Source organism: Bubalus bubalis, chromosome 3 (genome assembly GCF_019923935.1).
Source record: "Bubalus bubalis isolate 160015118507 breed Murrah chromosome 3, NDDB_SH_1, whole genome shotgun sequence".
In the NCBI taxonomy this organism is placed as follows: Eukaryota; Metazoa; Chordata; class Mammalia; order Artiodactyla; family Bovidae; genus Bubalus; species Bubalus bubalis.
Window position 1 is genome coordinate 36,980,253 of NC_059159.1, and position 19,128 is coordinate 36,999,380.

General features: G+C 48.3%; 1 protein-coding gene across 2 annotated transcripts; it reads right to left on the bottom strand.

Annotated features, from left to right (window-relative positions):
* Positions 1-285: 285 nt before the first annotated feature.
* Positions 286-18,320, bottom strand: DHX33 (DEAH-box helicase 33). 2 transcript variants are annotated; one of them, XM_006060032.3, is made up of 12 exons: positions 17,806-18,320; positions 14,887-15,047; positions 13,979-14,206; positions 13,652-13,822; positions 11,387-11,572; positions 10,545-10,656; positions 9,033-9,192; positions 8,794-8,882; positions 6,344-6,471; positions 5,613-5,816; positions 3,448-3,534; positions 286-1,433 (listed from the first exon to the last, which is right to left on the bottom strand). In XM_006060032.3, exons 1-12 carry the CDS (start codon positions 18,086-18,088, stop codon positions 1,125-1,127), a joined length of 2,118 nt encoding a protein of 705 aa, XP_006060094.3. In that variant the 5' UTR covers positions 18,089-18,320; the 3' UTR covers positions 286-1,124. The 2 variants fall into 2 exon arrangements, with proteins under 2 accessions (XP_006060094.3, XP_044795337.1); XM_044939402.1 differs by lacking the exon at positions 17,806-18,320 and adding an exon at positions 15,630-16,094.
* Positions 18,321-19,128: the final 808 nt, after the last annotated feature.

Here is a 19,128-nt window from a genome sequence, read left to right on the forward strand (position 1 = left end):
CCTGGCTTCACTTCCACTTACCCCCAGAGGCCTGGCCAGAAGGGAAATGCCTTAAATTCAGCTCAGTCACTCCTTAGCTCATGGCCCAGAGACAGAGAGAGAAGGCCATGCTGGAGGCCATCACACTACAACCTGAAATGAACCCTGAATGTTAACTGGAAGGACTGAGGCTGAAGCTGAAGCTCCAAGACTTTGGGCAGCTGATGTGAAGAGCTGACTCACTGGAAAAGACCCTGATGCTGGGAAAGACTGAAGGCGGGAGGAGACGGGGATGACAGAGGGTGAGATGGTTGGATGGCATCACCGAGTCGATGGATGTGAGCTTGAGCAAGCTCCAGGAGATGGTGAAGGACAGGGAAGCCTGCCGTGCTGCAGTCCACGGGGTCACAAAGAATTGGACATGACTGAAGGACAACACCACACAAGATCAGCCTTCCCACTTCAGAAGATACAAATACCTTCACTCAGGAACTTCCCTGAAAGCAGGGTGGGGACAGGTGCTTAGCCTCTTTGCTGTGAAAGCTCCCTGCCCTGGGGAGTGAGGTTAGGTGCTCAGCACCTCCCTGTTGAAACAGAAGTTAATCTTTTCTGTTACAAAACTTCATGCAGATAGATGTTCAAACAGATCCAAGGTCAGGAGCTCTGTGACCTCTTGTGGTCCCCCTTCCAGACCATCCCCCGCAGTCTCCAGGACTTGGGGGTTTTGCTGTACCTGATCCACGGCACGTACATAAGCAGTAACACCAACCAAGCACCTCGGCACTCAGTCCACCGTGGCTTATCATGGGCACGCACAGCTCTGGGTACTTTCTTTTCACTTGCTGTGAGCCTCATGATTCCGACCCTTTAAGTATCATCACTCCCACTTGGCAGATCAGGAAACTGAGGCTCAGAAGTAAAGGAAGTCACCCAAAGTTGCCCACCAAGAACCCAAAGCATCATTTTGAAGTCTCCCAGGCCTCTACATGTCTGTGTGGTTCAGTCTGAGGAGTTTAGACAAAGAGGCTCTTAAGCTCCTGGAGGCCAGGCATGACCCACCCATAACCACCGTGGCCTCTGTAGGTGCCAACATTTAGAGGTCACAGCGAGGCCGGCTGCGGCCCAGCTTCTGGCACCAGGGCGGCTCAGTTTCTGGCAGTCCTCAGCTTCTTCCTGAAGAAGTCGGGGGCGGCCTCGTACAGCCACTCGGCGTCCACGACGCACAGGTCACGCATGTAGCACTTGCTGGTGAAGAGCAGCTCCGTGTACACGACGCAGGCCGGCTTGCAGTGGAAGAGCACGGACGAGGGATGGATGGCCACCGGCTGGTGGGTGTCCGTGGTGGCGTAGGACCCGTCCACCTGCAGCTCAGCGGTACTCATGAAGAGGCTGTGTGCCAGGCATCGGCGGATGCTCTCCGTGTCCCCCCGGGAGGACAGGATTGGCATGGACATCTGGTTCGGGAGGAAGCGAGACATGGAAAAGACCCAGACGTGAGCACTGTGCAGACACTCATGGTACATGGAGCCACAGTGCCTACCGCGCAGCCTGGTGCGAGGCCCACAGAGGAGGCTCGCATCCGGGGTGGACGCGGACCTATGGGACAGCTGCCTCAGAGGCCTGAGGTGAGCGCGGGCAGAGGAGCGCCACTTCTACCTTCAGTAAAAGACGAGAAAACTCACAAAGCCCAGGGATGGTCTAGCAGGAAAGCCATTCAAGTGCAAGAGTGGAAAAACGTATGCAACACAGAACACAACAGGCCACCGTAAAAAGACTTGTGTGCTCAGTCGCTCAGTCGTGCTCGACTCTTTGTGACCCTATAGACTGTAGCCCGCCAGGCTCCTCTGTCCACGGGATTCTCCAGGCAAGAATACTAGAGTGGGTTGCCATTTCCTTCCCCAGGGCATCTTCCCTAACCAGGGATTGAATCCACGTCTCCTGTTTCGACAGGTAGATTCTTTAGCACTGAGCCACCTGGGAAGCCTGGAAAGAAGTTACTTCAGTGCTAACAATAGGCTGCTGGCATTAGACACGGGGCTGGGTACGGGTGACAGCTGTGTCCCAGGGTCACGTGGATGGTCCGCACTGGGGGCTGTCTCAGAAGACGCCTTACACACGGAGACGTCTGGTCACCACAGAGCTGTTCATGGCAGCAAAACGAGGACACTCAGTGCTCAACACAGGAGACTGCGGACACAAACCACCCCACCTCTGCGGTAGAACACGGTGCCTCATAGTCATTGAATATAGAAACATGTCCCCTAAGAGGGAATATAAGCTGAGAGGAGACTTTTTGGTGGATGGCTTGGCAATGTCTATCAAAACCTAAATTCCCCATCCAGAAGTTCATTCTCTGTGCACCAGAGCACAGACGTTTATGCAGGAGGATGATCACTCTAGCACAATCCATGACCACCACTAGGGACTTGGTTAAATAACTGTAGTGAAGACCGGAGCAAAATGCTACCAAGTCAATACAAAGAATGATAGACAGATACAGGCACTGAGAGACAGCCCAGATACAAAGTGAAATTCAAGGCGCACTCTAAGTGGAAAAAAACAAGTTTCAAAACAAAACATACATCAAACTTGTTTAAAAAAGAAAATTTATATATCCACATATATGCGTAATACACGGACGAATAAACAAAAACATACATACATAGAAAAAAATTCTAGAAGGATCTACACTGGACTATTACTTCTCTTTGGAGGGGCAAGATTAGAGAAACTTTTATACTTTCTACACAATATATCACTATTTTCTTAATTTTCTTATTGGAGTATAATTCCTTTACAACGTTGTGTAGGTTTCTGCTGTATATATATCACTATTTTCTTATTTTAATTTTCTTATTGGAGTATAATTCCTTTGCAACGTTGTGTAGGTTTCTGCTGTATCTATACCACTATTCTCTGCACTCTATCTTTACAATGTTGTGTAGGTTTCTGCTGTATCTATACCACTATTCTCTGCACTCTATCAACTTGTGACAAGCATGCACTGCTTTTATAAACTGAAAAAAATGACAGGTATTTCCACTAAAAAAAAAACTTAGGAAGAATTCTAGTAAATTGGAAAACACTGTTAAAGTTTATAAAAGCTGGATATAAATCATACATACAATGTATTAATAACTATCCATCTAAAGTTTATAAAAGCTGGATATAAATCATACATACAATGTATTAATAACTATCCATGTAAAGTTTATAAAAGCTGGATATAAATCATACATACAATGTATTAATAACTATCCATGTAAAGATATATTTAAAAGCAGAGCCACCAGGAAATGGACCAAACTGGTGAGAGGTGGAGTTGTGGGTTAATTTTTACTTTCTTATTTAAAAATTTTCCTACAATGAGAGGTTTTTCTGCAATCACTAGTAATAAGCAATTTGAGAATTTTCACCTAGAAAAAGGTGACAGCTTAGCCCCACAAAGACCAGCAGGAAGAAAAATACCTTTATGCAGATGTCCCTCAGCTGTGCTCTGACTTCAGCTACTAGCATCATATTCTTGCTGTTGACAAAGTTCTCTTTGCACCATTCCTGAACAGGGAGGAAAAAAGAGATGTCACAGTCCTCTTGCTTCTACAGAGATAAAAATAAAGCACAACTTTTATCATAATTTTTTTAATTAAAAAAAAATTTAGTTATAACATGCAGCATTTGGGGTCTTAGTTCTGTGACCAAGAATTAACTGCTGGACCACCAGGGAAGTCCCAGCATAATTTCTAGAACATAGTTTGAATTCAGAGGGAAAACTGCTGTTGCCAAAAGTAAATACAAGAAAATATCTTTATATCAAAAAGCGTGAACCATATTGAAAACCATAATGGAAAAAGAATGATGACCTTCAGAATATATTTATAAAAAACACCACCACCTACAAATCAGTCAGAAAATGACCAAGAATCCAGTAGAGCCACAAAGTATATAGACAGACAACTCACGGGAGATTAACTACAAATGACAATAAACTTAAGCAAAGGTTCTTGGTCTCTTGAGGAATCAAGTCAGTACAGTTTCAAATAACTGAGATACTATTTGATGTTTTCAAACTGCAGTGCTGGAGAAGACTCTCGACAGTCCCTTGGACTGCAAGAAGACCAAACCAGTCAATCCACAGGAAACCAACCCTGAATATTCACTGGAAGCACTGATGCTGGAGGTGAAACTCCAATACTTAGGCCAACTGATGCGAAGAGCTGACTCACTGGAAAAGACCCTGATGCTGGGAAAGACTGAAGGCAGGAGGAGAGGGAGCAATAGAGGATGAGATGGTTGGATGGTATCACCAACTCGATGGACATGAGTTTGAGCAAACTCTGGGAGATGGTGAAGGACAGGGAAGCCTGCAATGCTGCAGTCCATGGGGTTGCAGAGTCGGACATGACTCAGCAACTGAACAACAACAACTACTTCATATCCATCAACCTGGAAAAAATGAAAGTCATTTCAGCAAAGTTGAAGAGGTGGGTGGAAATGGGAACTCTTCTGCATGACTCTGGGGAGGGTAAAGAGGTGCTGACACTCTGGGGAAGCTGGATGCAGCTGCTCCTAGACCAGCAGGTCCACTCCTGGGTGTCAGCTCCCAAGAAACCCTCCCCTTTGTGCACAGGAGACCTGGACGGGATGTGCACTACAGGGCCAGAGGCAGAAATAAGTGGCAAAAGGGTAGTGTGAGGAAGCATGTGTAGCATATGATGCTCATGGACAGGAAGTGAAAGCACGATGTTGCCCAGGGAGGTCCAGACCCACTTCAGGACAGTGGTTACAGGAGGCAGGGAGGACTACATGAGAAGCAGCTTGGAGCTCTTGCTGTGTCCACAGCATTTATTTCCTTAAAAATAAACTGACGTGGCCTTCCCTGGTGGTCCAGTGGCTAAGTCTCTGCACTTCCACTGCAGGAGGCATGGGTTCCATCCCTGGTCAGGGAAGTTCCACATGTCACACAGAGTGGCCAAGAGAAAATAAACAAATAAATTGAGGCAAACGGAGCAAAATGTTTACAACTACTAAACCTGGGTGGTGGCTTTTTTTTTTTTTTTTTTAAAGAACTGACTGCATTAAAACACAAAGTTAAAGCATGCATGCTATGGCACAATTATTGATTCTTTTGGGAAGGGCAGCCACTCGGCAGGCGGGATCTTAGTTCCCTAAGGATTGAACCCAGGCCATGGCATGTGAAGGCCTGGAATCCTAACCACTAGGCCAAAAGGGAACTTCTCCAGATATTTTATTTATTTATTTTAAAAATTGTATTGATAAATGAAGGAAGGTATTGCTGTTTTCCATCTTGGTCCCGGGAATGGAAATGTCACACAAGCGAAAGCTGCTATGAAGAAAGTTAGGGGCAGGTGGGGAAACAAACCATCTGGTAGCCAAGAAATTGGGTCACCAGGTATTAATACTTCACCTGCCCACGTTAAGTATGAGGGAAACACAAGCAGAGAGAAAGGCTGAAGTTGTGTCTTCCCTTATAGCATCTCTGGTGCAGACGTCTCTGGAATGACATCCAGTGTTCTGTGAGGCTCTTCAGAAGGCGCAGTCAAAAAGGGAAGGTGTCCTGAAACATAGGACCAAAGGGAGGCCCTGTGTGAGAAGAGGAAGAGGACAGGGCCTACCTTGTTCCCGCCGGTGTTCTTGAAGGTCCGGTAGACATTGAGCAGGGTGAGGTGATCGCCCTCGCTGGACACAAACTTCTTCCGCACGCTCTGCACTTCATCCCGCCGGGATGGAGGGTTGTAGAGAATGCTGTCCACAGACAGCAGGGCGACAATGGTCAGTATCTCCTCTGTGCAGTGGAATTTGGGGGACAGGAGGATGGTCTGCAAACCACAACGAAACACTGTGTGAGTCCAGTTTTTTCCTGGCTTCTGAATTTCCATATACTGCTTCTGCAGCTTCCCTTGTAAGGCGTGAAGGGGCAGGTGTTTCTAAAACCACGACAATATAACTTATGCTCTTTTATATATTCATTTGTATATTATTTTACTTTGTGTAGAAGGGATAGCTGCCTTTCTTGTCTGATCCCATATAGGTAGGGCACATGACTTCATTGGTGGAGGAAATGGCAACCCACTCCAGTATTCTTGCCTGGAAAATTCCATGGACAGAGAAGCCTGTGGGCTTCAGTCCAGGGGGTCATAGAGAGTCTCATGACCGAGCACGCACACACACATGACTTAACATGAGCCTGAATCATATAGAACGTAAGTCGAGGTTCGACACAAAGCAGGCGCTGATAACTGTTTAAGAGAAAAGGTGAAGATGGAAGCACTGGGCTGAGGCGTCCCCTGTGGGATGGCCGACCTGTAAGGTACAGGGAGGGGACTGAGAAGACGGTGGCACTTACTTTGGCAAATTTGGGTTCTAGTGGGAAAGCCGCCATCTTTCTTCCCATTGGAGTTAGTGTGAGCTGGCCATCCCTGTGTTCAAGGGCACCGAGCAGCTCCAGCTGGGTGATGGCCACCTGGATGTGATCTAGAGAGACATGAAAAGGAGTTGAACACTCAAAACAGGATGGAGCTGCAGCTGCTTCATCACATCAGCACATTTCTGACGAGCCTAAGTCAAACCACAGTCAAGACCGCAACCACACTGTCCCCATGAGGTACTTTTCAAAGCTACTCATGACATCACTGTCTTCAGCTCATCTCTTTTTGTTTTTTTAATTTTCCAAAAATAATTTTGCTTATTTTTGGCTGTGTTGGGTCTTCGTTGCTGCGTGGGGCTTTTCTCTCATTGCAGTGAGCAGGCTTTCCTCTACTGTGTGGGCTTCTCATTGCGGAGAACAATGGAGCACAGGCTCAGTAGCTGTGGTGCACGGGCTTAACCGCTCTGTGGCATGTGGGCTCTTCCTGGACCAGGGATCCAACCTGTGTCTCCTGCATTGGCAGGCAGATTCTTTACCACTGAGCCAACAGGGAAACCCTCAATTCTCTTTTTAAATAGTGGTCTGCAATTTGGCGATATGTATGTAAATCTGAAGCCCAGCAAACTTACACTTCTGAATTTCACACTCATTTACCTGAACCTCGTACAGGGACCTGTGTCTCCAGATGGACACACACAACAATGGAAACACCAGGGGCCTCGGGAGCCCCTGGAGAGAAGGACACTATTTACTCTTTAATTCCTTTTTAATTTGAACTATGTAAATGTATTACCTATTAAGCATAAAAATGCATGTCTATGGATGCAATAAATATACATATACAGAGAAAAACTGATCTATAAAATATATTAAGTGAAAAAAGCAATGTGCCAATGTCTACCAGGAAAGGGATAAATGCATCTTGGCTTATTCATAGAATGGAATAGTATTTAAGTGATGAAAATACATCAAATGTAAACCTTACAAAACATGACATATGAAAAGGAAGGTCACCAGAAAATCGAGACATAAACACACCAACCAAAACCATGCTTGTGCATGTAATAGATATTCAAGAAAAGCAAGGGACTCACAGATCAAACCTGGGTGGTGGCTGACCTTGAAGGAGGAGTGGGAAGGAGGTGAGGGGTGGGGGGTGGGAACGGGTGGCCCCAGGGCCTGTGGCCCCAGTAACGGGCACACAGGTGTGGCTTCGCTACCTCTACCTGACACATATGTTCCTCCTTTTATTTGGTGATGGTGGTGGGGTGTTGCGTGGAATACAGGATCTTAGTTCCCTGACCAGGGATTAAACCTGTGACCCCTGCATTGGGAGCTCAGAGTCTTAACCACCGGACCACCAGGGAAGTCCCTGTTCCTCCTTTATATGTAGGAATTTAGTAATTGATAGAAAAAAAAAAGTATAGAATGGACTGAAAGGGTGTTGCTATTTATGTTTTGAAAAGGAGACTGTATGTACTTACCCACATAGATTTTCTCTAGGAGACACTAGGAAATGGCCACAGTGGTGGCTGTGGGGCAGGGAAACTAAGAACTTGAAGACTGTGGAGGTCCATGTCCACCTATCCACTGTTTACTTTTTTTTAACCAATTGCACTTCTTCACTTAAAAAAAAGCAAATGGTATGTGTTGAAGGGATGCCGAGGGCTAAGCTACCATGACAAAGAATCCCAACTATTTTTTCTTCCTCCATGGAGAGATTCCCAGTGAAGGGCAGAGACCCATCAAATTCCAGTTAAAAGCAAAGAAACACAATCTGTTCAGTCCCTTTGCAAAAGTCCAAGTTCGTTGAAGCTGCAGTAACCCGCGGACCCCCCCTCGACTACCTTCCCTGGTTCCTGTGACCACGGAACCCACCCAAGATGGTGCCGACATGAAGCCCCTGACTCTGCACCAACGTGGTGTGAACAGCACCGGGTCTCTTCCATAATTGTGAGACTCTTCTCTGGGAGTTAAGGTTGTTATTCTCCCCAGTTATACTAAACAACAGGACACCAAGGGCTTCCCTGGTGGCTCAGTGGTTAAGAACCCACCTGCCGATGCAGGAGACATGGGTTTGATCCCTGCTCCAGGAAGACCCCACATGCCACGCAGCAGCTAGTCCATGCGCCACAGCTACTGAGCCTGTGCTCGATGGCCTAGGAGCTGCAACTACTGAGCCTGCGCACCCTACAGACTGTGCTCTGCAACAAGAGAAACCACTGCAATGAGAAAACCAGTCACCGCAACTAGAGAGTAGCCCCTCCTCGCTGCAACTAGAGAAAAGCCCGCACAGCAACAAAGATCCAGCACAGCCAAAAACAAATAAATATATAATAATTAAAAAAGGAGAGTGCCAGAAGGCCTGCTGTGTGGAGCCCACTGGTGGCCCCTTCCTGTGTGACCATCTCTCTGAAGACTCCACTCACCTGGAGACGGCTTGGACATGAAGTCAAAGGTGAGCGCGTTTGGGACTTTCATGGCGAGGAGCTGCAGCATCACGCTCGCCAGGTTACACCTGCAAGACGGAGACAGGTGGTTCACGAGGGCGCCTGACCCCCCGGCCAGCAAGGCAGAGCCACCCACTAAGGAGCGTCAGTTGGAGGAGATACAGGCTGCAGGGATGGGACCTCGAGACAGATGGCAGGTGGGGAGCCCCACTGGCTACCTCTGGATCTCTGGCACCGTCATCTTCTCAAACTTCTCAAACTCATCCTCTGTGTAGAGCCGGTAACAGATGCCGCTGTCCTCTCTGCCGGCCCGGCCCGTGCGCTGCCAGGCCTGGGTCTTTGATACCCGCTGCACAGCCAACACCTCCAGCCCACTGTCTGGTGGGAGAATGGCCAAGTCAGAGCTCTGCTCATCATGTGAACAAACTCCTTCTACAAAGTAGACAATGAGGAGCATTCCTTGGGATACCCAGGATTCTTTCTGCAACACACGAGTCCAGAAAAACTCAAGGCTACATTGGAAAGTGGGCTTCCCTCATGGCTCAGTGGTAAAGAATCCGCCTGCTGATGTAGGAGATGTGGGTTCAATCCTTGGGTCAGGAAGATCTTCTGGGGGAGGAAATGGCAACCCACTCCAGTATTCTTGCCTGGGGAATTCCATGGGCAGAGGAGCCTGGCAGGCTACAGTCCATGGTATTACAAAGAGCTGGCCACCACTTAGTGACTAAACAACAATATGTCAGAAAGCACGTAACCAGACCGGTTTGTGGTGAAAAGAGGCCTCGCCATGAACACTGTGCGAAATCTGTGACTACAGCATCAGAAGGACCTTGAGCTTAGGGCAGTGGCCAAGGGGAGGAGATTTCAGAGGCCTTGGCTTAGGTCACAGTTGAAAACAACCCCCGGGGCGGCCTAGGACTCAGGGGTCCTCCAAGAGGTGGCATTTTCAGTGCCAAAACCCAGACAGTTTCCAGCAAACCAGGATGGTTGGTCGCCCACTGATCATGACCCCAAAACGAAATGCCTCCAGTCGCTTGTGTGCTACATCCTCGCTCCTGCTCTATTGTAAAAGAGAGACGGCGTAATGTCACTACACCTAGGAGTAAACGAGACTGATTTTCTTGATAAAGGTGTACGCTGTGCCAGACAGTGTGGAGAACCAAGCCCTTTCAGAAACATGGTCCCCAAGAAACACACGTGAAAGTCAGCATCCTTGAATGCTTAGCAGTTCATTTGAAGTGAACATCCGGGAGCTATCATGTCAGCTGCCTCAAATCCTCCGTGGAATAAAGCAAGGTAGAGAACAGACCTGAATAAAAATGACTTCAAGCAAGCTGCGCACTGCACACAGTCGGGAAGCAGCTAGGGCCTTGGCCCAGCTGGGGGTGGGGTCCTGCTTTCTTTCTGGGAGACTGGGGATTGAGCCAGCTGTGCTCAGATATCATTCCCCAAGAAGCCTCTGATGTGGTATCAGGCTGTCCCTGGCCTGACAGCCACCATTCTCGCCCACCTTCTGATGGAGTTTCAGTCCCTCTGCCCAGGTCCTTGACCCTCTGTCCCCAGGTCTGCCACAGATGGGCTCTTCTTCCCTGCCTCACATGTCTTTGTGGCCCTGCCTGCTAGACGGGGTGCCTGGTATTCACAGACGTGAAATGCTCAGGTGGGGAAACTGCGGGACCACGGGCTGCTCACTATACAGAGAAGAGACGCCAGGGGCCACAAGTTCTCACCAGGGTTATACTTCTTTGCTTTAACCATGCCCGTGTCAACTACATATTTTATTCCTGTAATGGTTATGGAGGTTTCAGCGATGTTGGTTGAAATGATCACTTTGCGATAACCCTAAAAGGAGGAAGAAAACCAAAAAGCCACATGACACACGTATGATGCAGAAGTTTGAAAACATATTCCTCATTGCTAACTGTCACAGTTCACTCATGATCAAGAAGAGATGACTCCGCTATCTGGACAGTTACGAATACTGATGGCTGGGTCAGTATTGGGTTGGGGGCTGGGTGTGTTTCAGTCTTAAAGGCTTATTTTGAGGTGATGAGGGGTGGTGGGATGGGCATTAGAGTCAGGAGGAAGTAGATGTGGCCTGAGATCCTGGCCCTGCCCGGTACTTACTGTGCCCCATGGGCATCTATCGCTTCACCCCTTGGGGCCTCAGGGTTTCTGAACTGGAATGGTGACCTGCCTTGTGGTTCTTGAGAGGATGAGGGACAGCATGTGCCTGGTGTTGGCGCAGCACCTGGCACAGCAGGGGTCCCAGGAAACTTACGGTGGACACGTGCTTGCTTACTGTGGACCCTGGGAGAGCCACTCAGGGAGCTTCCGGCTTCTCTTGTGTCCCTCCCTCATCCCCAGACAACTGTCTCCCTGTTCCTACCATGGGAGAGCCATGTCTACAGCCCTGCATTACATGCTTGTGTCTTTCCAGCTTGTGAGAGAGATACCTGGGCACCCTGTCCACACATCTTATCTGGAGCCTGCTGACAGGGGCATAGGCCCCACTGGCGCATCCGTCTGGGTACCCAGGGATGGGGCTGGGCAGGAGACAGGGTACACTCACCTTTGGGGCCACCTGGAAGACGCGCAGCTGCTGGGCATAGGGCAGGGAGGCATACAGTGGAAGGACCAGCATGGAGGGGCAGCCGTCTGGAAGGTGCTTGGCGATGTCCCGGCAGGTCTTACTCATGGCTTCGATCTCCTCCTGCCCGGTGAGGAACACCAGGATGTCATGCGAGGAGGGGGCTTCCTACAGAGAAGGCAGAGTGGGGTTACTGGGGTTACTGGGCCTTGACAGATGCACAGGTGGCACAAAATAGAACAATGATTGTTAATGAAGTTTTCCAGTTATTCTTAACTTTGGACCTATAACTGAGCCTAGATTTTGGTTTTGCCCCTGGAGGGGAGGGGGGAACTTCACCAAAGGCACAGTTGCATCTTATTCAAGTTAGCCAGCTATGTTTAAGAATGAATTAACGGGGAAAAAAGAGACATAATAAAAAACTAAGGGAATTTTGAAGGGAAATCACCAGATTGCTTTTTGCAACAAGAACAATGCCATGAAAAAGCACAATCACACAGGCAAATAAAATTTGCCTGGAGCTGCCTTCCTTTCATAATCATCTTGAAAGATGAAACTGACAAAGGAGACAACTTAGAGAAACCCTGATCCATGAAAATGGCCAGAGGCTGGAAAAGGAGCCCTTACTGAATGAGGCCATCAAATGCACTTTCATAAACCCCCAAAGCACCCAGAACTTGGGCAAGGGCTTGGTATCTCAACTGGGTCCTTCGCCTTGAGAAGGGAAGAACATCTAAGTGTTAAGTACATATACCCATGACCCAATCTTCTTTGAAGTCTGTTTAGATACTTTAATTTGTAGAGTGCCTGTTTGGCAAAATAACTGAAAAATGTTCAATAATTATCTGTATTTGTGAAGGTGTGCAAGTTGCTCAGTCATGTCCGACTACCTATATTTGTATGTATGTGTACATGTAATAAAGGCAGATATGGGTTAGACAATAAAGAATCTGCCTGCAATGTGGGAGACCTGGGGTTTATTTCTGGTTCAGGAAGATCCCTTGGAGAAGGAAGTGGCAACCCACTCCAGTATTCTTGCCTGGAGAATTCCATGGACAGAGGAGCCTGACAGGCTACAGTCCATGGGGTCACAAAGAATCAGACATGATTGAGTGACTGACACCATGTTTTTCTTTCTGTATATACAATATGGGTATGTTTGCATACATGTATCTATGTATTTGTATGTGTGCATATACTTTTTTAGCTCAGTGTTAAGAGGACAAATGTTCAGAGGTACACACACATAGACAGGATAAAATCTAAAACAACAAAAGCTCATCACTAGGAGGACTCATCAAAACTATTACATAAAAAAAAAAAAAAGCTATTACATAACTTGAGGGCACCACAGGTATCATTCATAAAATATCCTTATCTCAAGTTTGCTTCGGGCAGCTAAACAAGGCTGACTGGGACTTCCCTGGTGGTCCTGTAGTTAAGAATACACCTTTCAATGTAGGGGACATGAGTCTGATCCCTGGTCGGGGAACTAAGATTCCACGTGCTGTGGGGCAACTAAGACCGGGAGTGGCAACTACCAGCCTGTGTGCCACAACTAGAAAGTTGCGACCACAGACGACGTGTGCCACAACAAAGACCTGAAGCAGCCAATTAAAGAAATAAATACATTAAAAAAAAAAGCTGGCTTCTAGACATTTTCAGAAAGTTACCGGGAAGGTAAAAACAGTCAATTATATACAAGTTAAACCAAAAAATGAGGTGATACACTCAAATTTTTAAATAAATGTTTACTAAAATGAAAAAACTGTTGAAATGTTTCTCTAACACATTTTTTTAAAAAGAGAACTCTAAATTGCACCCCCTTATTGGCTAATACACCAACTTTTTATTGTTCAATGAGACAGACTATCACATGGAATAAAAGGAGGCAGTGTTTCCTAAGACTCCTTTCTACTCAGTTCTACACGTGGTGTCTTGGTTGCAACACAAAATGTGCTTCTTACTGGGGGTTCTGATCACATTGTGCGCACGGGCCACTGCTCTAATACATGGAGGTTTTCCAGCTCAGTTGAAGAAACATGCTGGCCAGGGTTTAATTTTTTTTTTTTTAGAGGAAAAGAGAGATACTATAAAAAAGTATAAAAACGGAGACATGGCAAACAAATTCCTTATTCACCTAAAGAACACAGCTTACAAAGCAGTTTGGTCCGGCAGCTTTTCTTCTCAAGGCTGACTGTTCAAGGTCAAATAGACCTTTCCAGGAATCCACTCCCTGCTGCCTACCTGGTGGATCTGGAATACGGAGACCAGGGCGGCATGCAGGTAATCGTGCTGGGGCTGCTTGGTGTAGAAAATCTGGATCGGGTGCTGCCGGCCCTCCAGGTAGAGAACGGGGGCTCCGTTGAAGTACTGGGAGAACAGGTCCACGTCCATTGTGGCTGACATCACAATCACCTGCCGGCGAGAAGGGCGCGGAGGATGGGAGAAAGGCTCGGGCCAGCCTTTTTGTGTCCTGCTAAGCCCTGAGGGCTGCTTGGGAGGCCGCACTGCCCTCCCCCCGACCCCCCAGCACCTTTGCCCCGAGTCCCGCAGCAGAACGGCTGCACCCACTTTGAGAGGCAGCTTCCCCAGCTCCTTTCGCCTCTTCTGTGCAGCTTTCACCACCCCAAAGAGCACATCCGTGTGGAGAGTCCGCTCATGGGCTTCATCCAAAATGATGCAGCTGTACTTCCGGAGCAGGCAGTCCGAAATGGCCTCGCGCAAGAGCATGCCATCAGTCAGGAACTTGATCTTGGTGTCATCTGAGGTGACATCGTCGAAGCGCACTGTGTAGCCGACCTGCGCGGAGATACCACTCATTCATTCAGCAAACATGTCTGCTGCACCCAGGGTGCCCAGCACGGCGCCAGGCGCTGGTGCTAGTGTAGTGGACATGACCCACTCCAACCCTACCCTGCTCCCTGGAAAATGGACACACGCCCTCAACTGCAACGACGAGAAACTCTGCAAAGAATGTAACACTAGTTCCCTCCCCTCAGCTACTTCAAACGAAGCAAGTGAGAAGATGCTCGAGATGTTTTTAAGTCATATGTGTGAACACAAATAAATCTGACTTATATACACTTCTGGAACTCATTCTCAATAACCACCTATATGCTAGGAAAATGCTTACAAGTTTGTAGAAAGATATACAGACAAGAGACCTAGCAAGTGTTCCTGAAGCCTTAAAAGTACTCAAGGAAAACAACGAATTTATTCTATTTGCCAACAGACTTTGAAAGCAAAGCAAATGGGACTGACAGACCCTCTGATCTCTAAGGAACTAACAGAGAACTGAGTCTGAAACAACTGTGGCAAGAAAGAAACATGGAAAAAAAAAAAAAAAGAAAAGAAAGAAAGAAGCCTGAGATGTATAAGTACTCTTGTTTAGAAAAATAAAAAAGTCAGGGAGGTGGTGGGGGAGGGGGGGAGTGAGGTGTGGGGGACCAAGAACTGTTAGTGAAAAAGGAGTTAGGTACCAGCTTCCCAAGTTCTGTTCTCTTCTCATCAGAGACTCTGGTAGCCAGAGAGATGGCAGCCACTCGGCGAGGCTGGGTCACAGCAATGATGGCCTGGCGGCCAATCCCCCCTTCGTACAGGTACTGAGGGATCTGTGTTGTCTTCCCTGAGCCTGTTTCCCCTAGGAAAGAAAACAACTCTCATTTAAACCTGAGCAGAAACAAACTTCACCAAAAAAAAAACAAACAAACAAACCCAACAGATCAAAGTCAGAAGGAAAAGACATAAGAAAAATACTCGAGGGACTTCCCTAGCATTCCCAGTGCAGGGGGCTTGGGTTCAATCCCTGGTCAGGGAACTAGATCCTGCATGCCACAACTACAGACCCCTATGCTGCAACTAAGGCCCGGTGCCCCAAAATAAAATAAATAAATATTAAAGAAAAGAAAGAAAATAAGTTGATAAAGTCATGGGAAAATGTGTACCCATGAATTCTGCTAGTGGAGTGTTAACTGGAATTGCTTCTCAGAAGGTCAAACTATAGTAAGAAAATCTTTAAAATGTTTATACCCTTGACCCACAATTCCACTTGCAAGAACTGACTCTAAGGAAATAATGATGTGCATAAAGAATCAGCTTCAAAAGTGTTTTATTCACCTTTGCTCATGACAGTTAAATTTGGAAACAATGTAAATGATTAGCAATAGTAACTGGTACAGTAAAGACACACAGTGAAATACAGCTGTTATATAAAAAGTCTTACTTTTCGAAGGGATAAATGAGATGTAAATGTATTGACATGAAGAGACATCTGTTCCGACACTGCAGCCATAGCGGACTCCTCACCCAGCCTGCCGTCTCCTTTCAAACCCTCTGCCTTTGCCCACTCAATTTTGAAGTATCTGCTCCCACACTGCCTGCGTGACAAACTCCACAAGATGAATTAGACCTCAAACTTTCTCCCCAAGGGCTGCACCCGCCTCCTCTGTGTTCCTTAGTGCCTTGTTCATCTCTCCTCCATCACTGATCACTCTACACTGTGTGAGAGCGTTGAGACGTTTCTGTTTGCCTCCAGCATCAGAAGTCCTGGGAGGACAGAAGCCTGTTTCTTTCATGTACCTGAGCACTACATACAGTAAGCACCCAACCTTATTAGTACCCTCCTGTGTTTCCTTCCCAGCACCTGACCAGAACACAGAACTGTAAGCCTGGGCATCCCTCCTTCCACAACTACCACTGCCCACTCCCCATCTCCCCCCGCCAACCCCCCCCCAACCCCCCGCCACCCTACCAACTTCACTGAGTCCTACAGGCCCATCGTCCTTCCATTTTCTCCCCTATGGCTCATCCTTCCTGACCTGGACACGAATCATGGACGAAGAACTTGATTATCTTGCACTTCTCCTACTGAGTTCATTAAGGTTTCCCTGCCCATCTCTTCTGCTCCTACACCAAGAAACTGAGCATTGGGGACTTCCCTGGTGGTCTGGTGGTTAAGAATCCGCCTTCCACGGCAGGGAATACAAGTTCCATCCCTCGTGGAAGGAGGATCCTACATGCTTCGAAGTAACTAAGCCCAAGCGCCACAACTACTAAGCTGGAGCTCTAGAGTCCGTGCTCTGCAATGAGCGAAGCCAGAGCACCCCAACCAAAAACCTCATGCAGCTAAAGTTAAAATAATAATAATAATAAAGAAACTGAGCATCACTATAGTAAAATAACCCAACTGGGCAGATAACGACCTTAGTTTGCCACGGGGCCAAATGCACCTGGGTGCCAGCACCACGGCTGATCCTTGTTTTTGCAGCCCCTTTCCCCTGTCCCCATCCTCCCCAAGGACCCTGTAAGTCCCATTCTCAGCAGAGCTCCCGCACCTACTTCATAGAAAAAGTGAAATCCTCAAAGACAGTCTCCCTCCATCTCCTACAAGCTCTTCTGCAGTCACTCCATTCTTACCACCTTCCTCCAGCCCCCTAACCTCTTGCATGGCCTTCCTTCTATTCCAGGCCACCGCTAGATCCAACCCTTGTTGCCAAGGGCCCCCTTTCCCCATGCCCTCCGTCTCTGCTGTTAGTGCCCACTTTCCATCTTCAGTCTCCCTCTCTACTGAGTTCTTCCCCTTAACCTATTAAGACCTGCAAGGTCCGCTAGGTCCCCCTGCTTCTTCTCGAAAAAGAAGTCTGTTCCCACTGCCTTCATGAGATCCTCACTTCCAGCCCAATGACAAATCAGCTCCCATCCCACAGCTCTGCCAAAACAGAGCTCACCTCCATCCCCAATCAATAACTCCCACCCAATCCAGTGGGCATTTTTTGGGTCCCTACTCACTGGACTTCATTTTTGCATTCGTTCACTCTCTTCTTCTTACAACTCTGTTTCTTAGACTATCAGGTCTCCTGGATCTCCTTCCCTCTTTGGAGGCTCATCCTCTCCGTTCTTCAGGGGCTCCTCTTACTTAAAACGTTGGGGATCAAAGCCCCTTGCAATCGGTTCCCGGCCCTCAACTCTGCCTCAGTTAGTAGACCAGAAACTACCTCTTCCCTCAGACTGGACTGTATCGTCTCCACTTTGTCTCTTATACCGCAGGCTCTCTCCTCTGTGTCCAACGCCTTTCTAGGTCCACCCCCTCGCCGTCCCCTCCGTACCGGCTCAGATCCACTTTTCTAAATTCCCCCAAGTCTCCGGTGCATCCCTCTACCCTTCCGGCCCAGAAGGCGAGTTTTTGCCTAACGCGTGGTCACTGGCCCGGACTGTGAGCACCTCCAGAAAGGGGGACTGCCCGACTCCCTTCTGAGGCCCCTCTCCTGGCCCCGAACAGAAAGAGGCGGTCAGGTTTGTTGCAGAAACGGATGAAAGACGGTGAGAAGCACCTAAGAAAAGCTGTTCTCTCAAGTGAACGAACGGGGAGCGAAGAAGGACCCGCCGGCACGGTCACTCACCGATAAGGACGGCGCTGTCCAGGTTTCGGAGCTGGGCCAACAGCTGGCCTCGCGCCTGGAAGATGGGCAGATTCCGGCGCTGCTGCTCCACGGCCTCGGGGTACGGGCTGGCCGAGGGCTGGGCCAGGGGCGGCTGCTGCCTCCGGCCTCCACCTCCTCCGCCGGCGCCCGCTGCCAGCAGCATCACCGAACGCCGCCCGGGAGGGCAGGACCCGGCGCGGCTCGGAGGCCCGGCGCTCGGCCGGAATTTCTTGGCCGGCGGGAAGCCCGCCTCCTCGGGCATGTCGGGAGGGCACCGCGACGGGAGGCGCCGCGACGCGAGCCGCGAGGGCGGGAAGCTCCCGCGGCTCTCGGGAACACACAGCTAGTGCGCACCACCCCTTCCCGCCACGTGCTAGTCGCTCCCAGCGACGCGGCTCACCTCACGGCCACCCGAGGCCTTTAAGGGGACTCCAACTCCCAGCATGCACTTGAGAGCGTGGCGAGGCTTTCGCTTCCCCAGGGCGGAGAGAGCAGGGTCTGAGGTACAACGGGAAAAAGATTCGTAGCGACAACAGTGAAAGACGGTGTGTACGGTTCCGCGGAAACTTAACTGCATAGCAACCACGGGATTCTTGTCTGTTTTGTTTCCTGTTAACACTATTTCTTTCCAGTAAACACACGTTTCCTTTTTCTCTGCCACAATAATACTCGCTCTTCAAGAAAGTGTATAAGTTTGTAGAATTAATGAGGAATACACAAGTGAAAGTCGTTCAGTTGTGTCTGACTCTTTGCAATCCCATGGACTATATATACTGCTTTTCATGGAAAGCTCTAGTCCAGAATGCTGGAGTGGGTAGCCTTTCCCTTCTCCAGGGGATCTTCCCAACCCAGGGATCGAACCCAAGTCGCCCTTATCGCAGGCGGATTCTTTATCAGCTGAGCCACAAGGGAAGCCCAAGAATACTGGAGTGGGTAGTCTATCCTTTCTCCAGCAGATCGTCCCAACCGAGAAATCCAACCGCGGTCTCCTGCATTGCAGGAGGCGTCTTTTCCAACTGAGCTATCAGGGAAGCCCTGTGAGGAACACACAAGCATTTACATTATTTAGTCCTCCAAACAACTGATGGATATACTAGTAATGTCATCCCCATTTTACAGATGAAGAAACTGAGACTCTGAGATGACTCAGATGTCGCAGTAACTGAAGGCTGAAAAAGATACTTGTGATCATCTTGTGTTACAGAAAAAGAAGAAAATGCATGATACATTCTAGGACAATCATACATTCTCCTCAGAGAGTAGCTATCCCAATGGAGGTGATCTGCTCCTGTAATACAAACA

Excerpts from the sequence above, each read along its gene's own strand:
- DHX33 (XM_006060032.3), bottom strand. The coding sequence starts at position 18,088 with ATGCCCGAGGAGGCGGGCTTCCCGCCGGCCAAGAAATTCCGGCCGAGC. Across the intron at positions 10,657-11,386 it reads TCTTCCAGGTGGCCCCAAAG|GGTTATCGCAAAGTGATCAT; the intron begins GTGAGTGTACCC and ends TCCTCCTTTTAG. Across the intron at positions 6,472-8,793 it reads CATGTCCAAGCCGTCTCCAG|ATCACATCCAGGTGGCCATC; the intron begins GTGAGTGGAGTC and ends ATGTCTCTCTAG.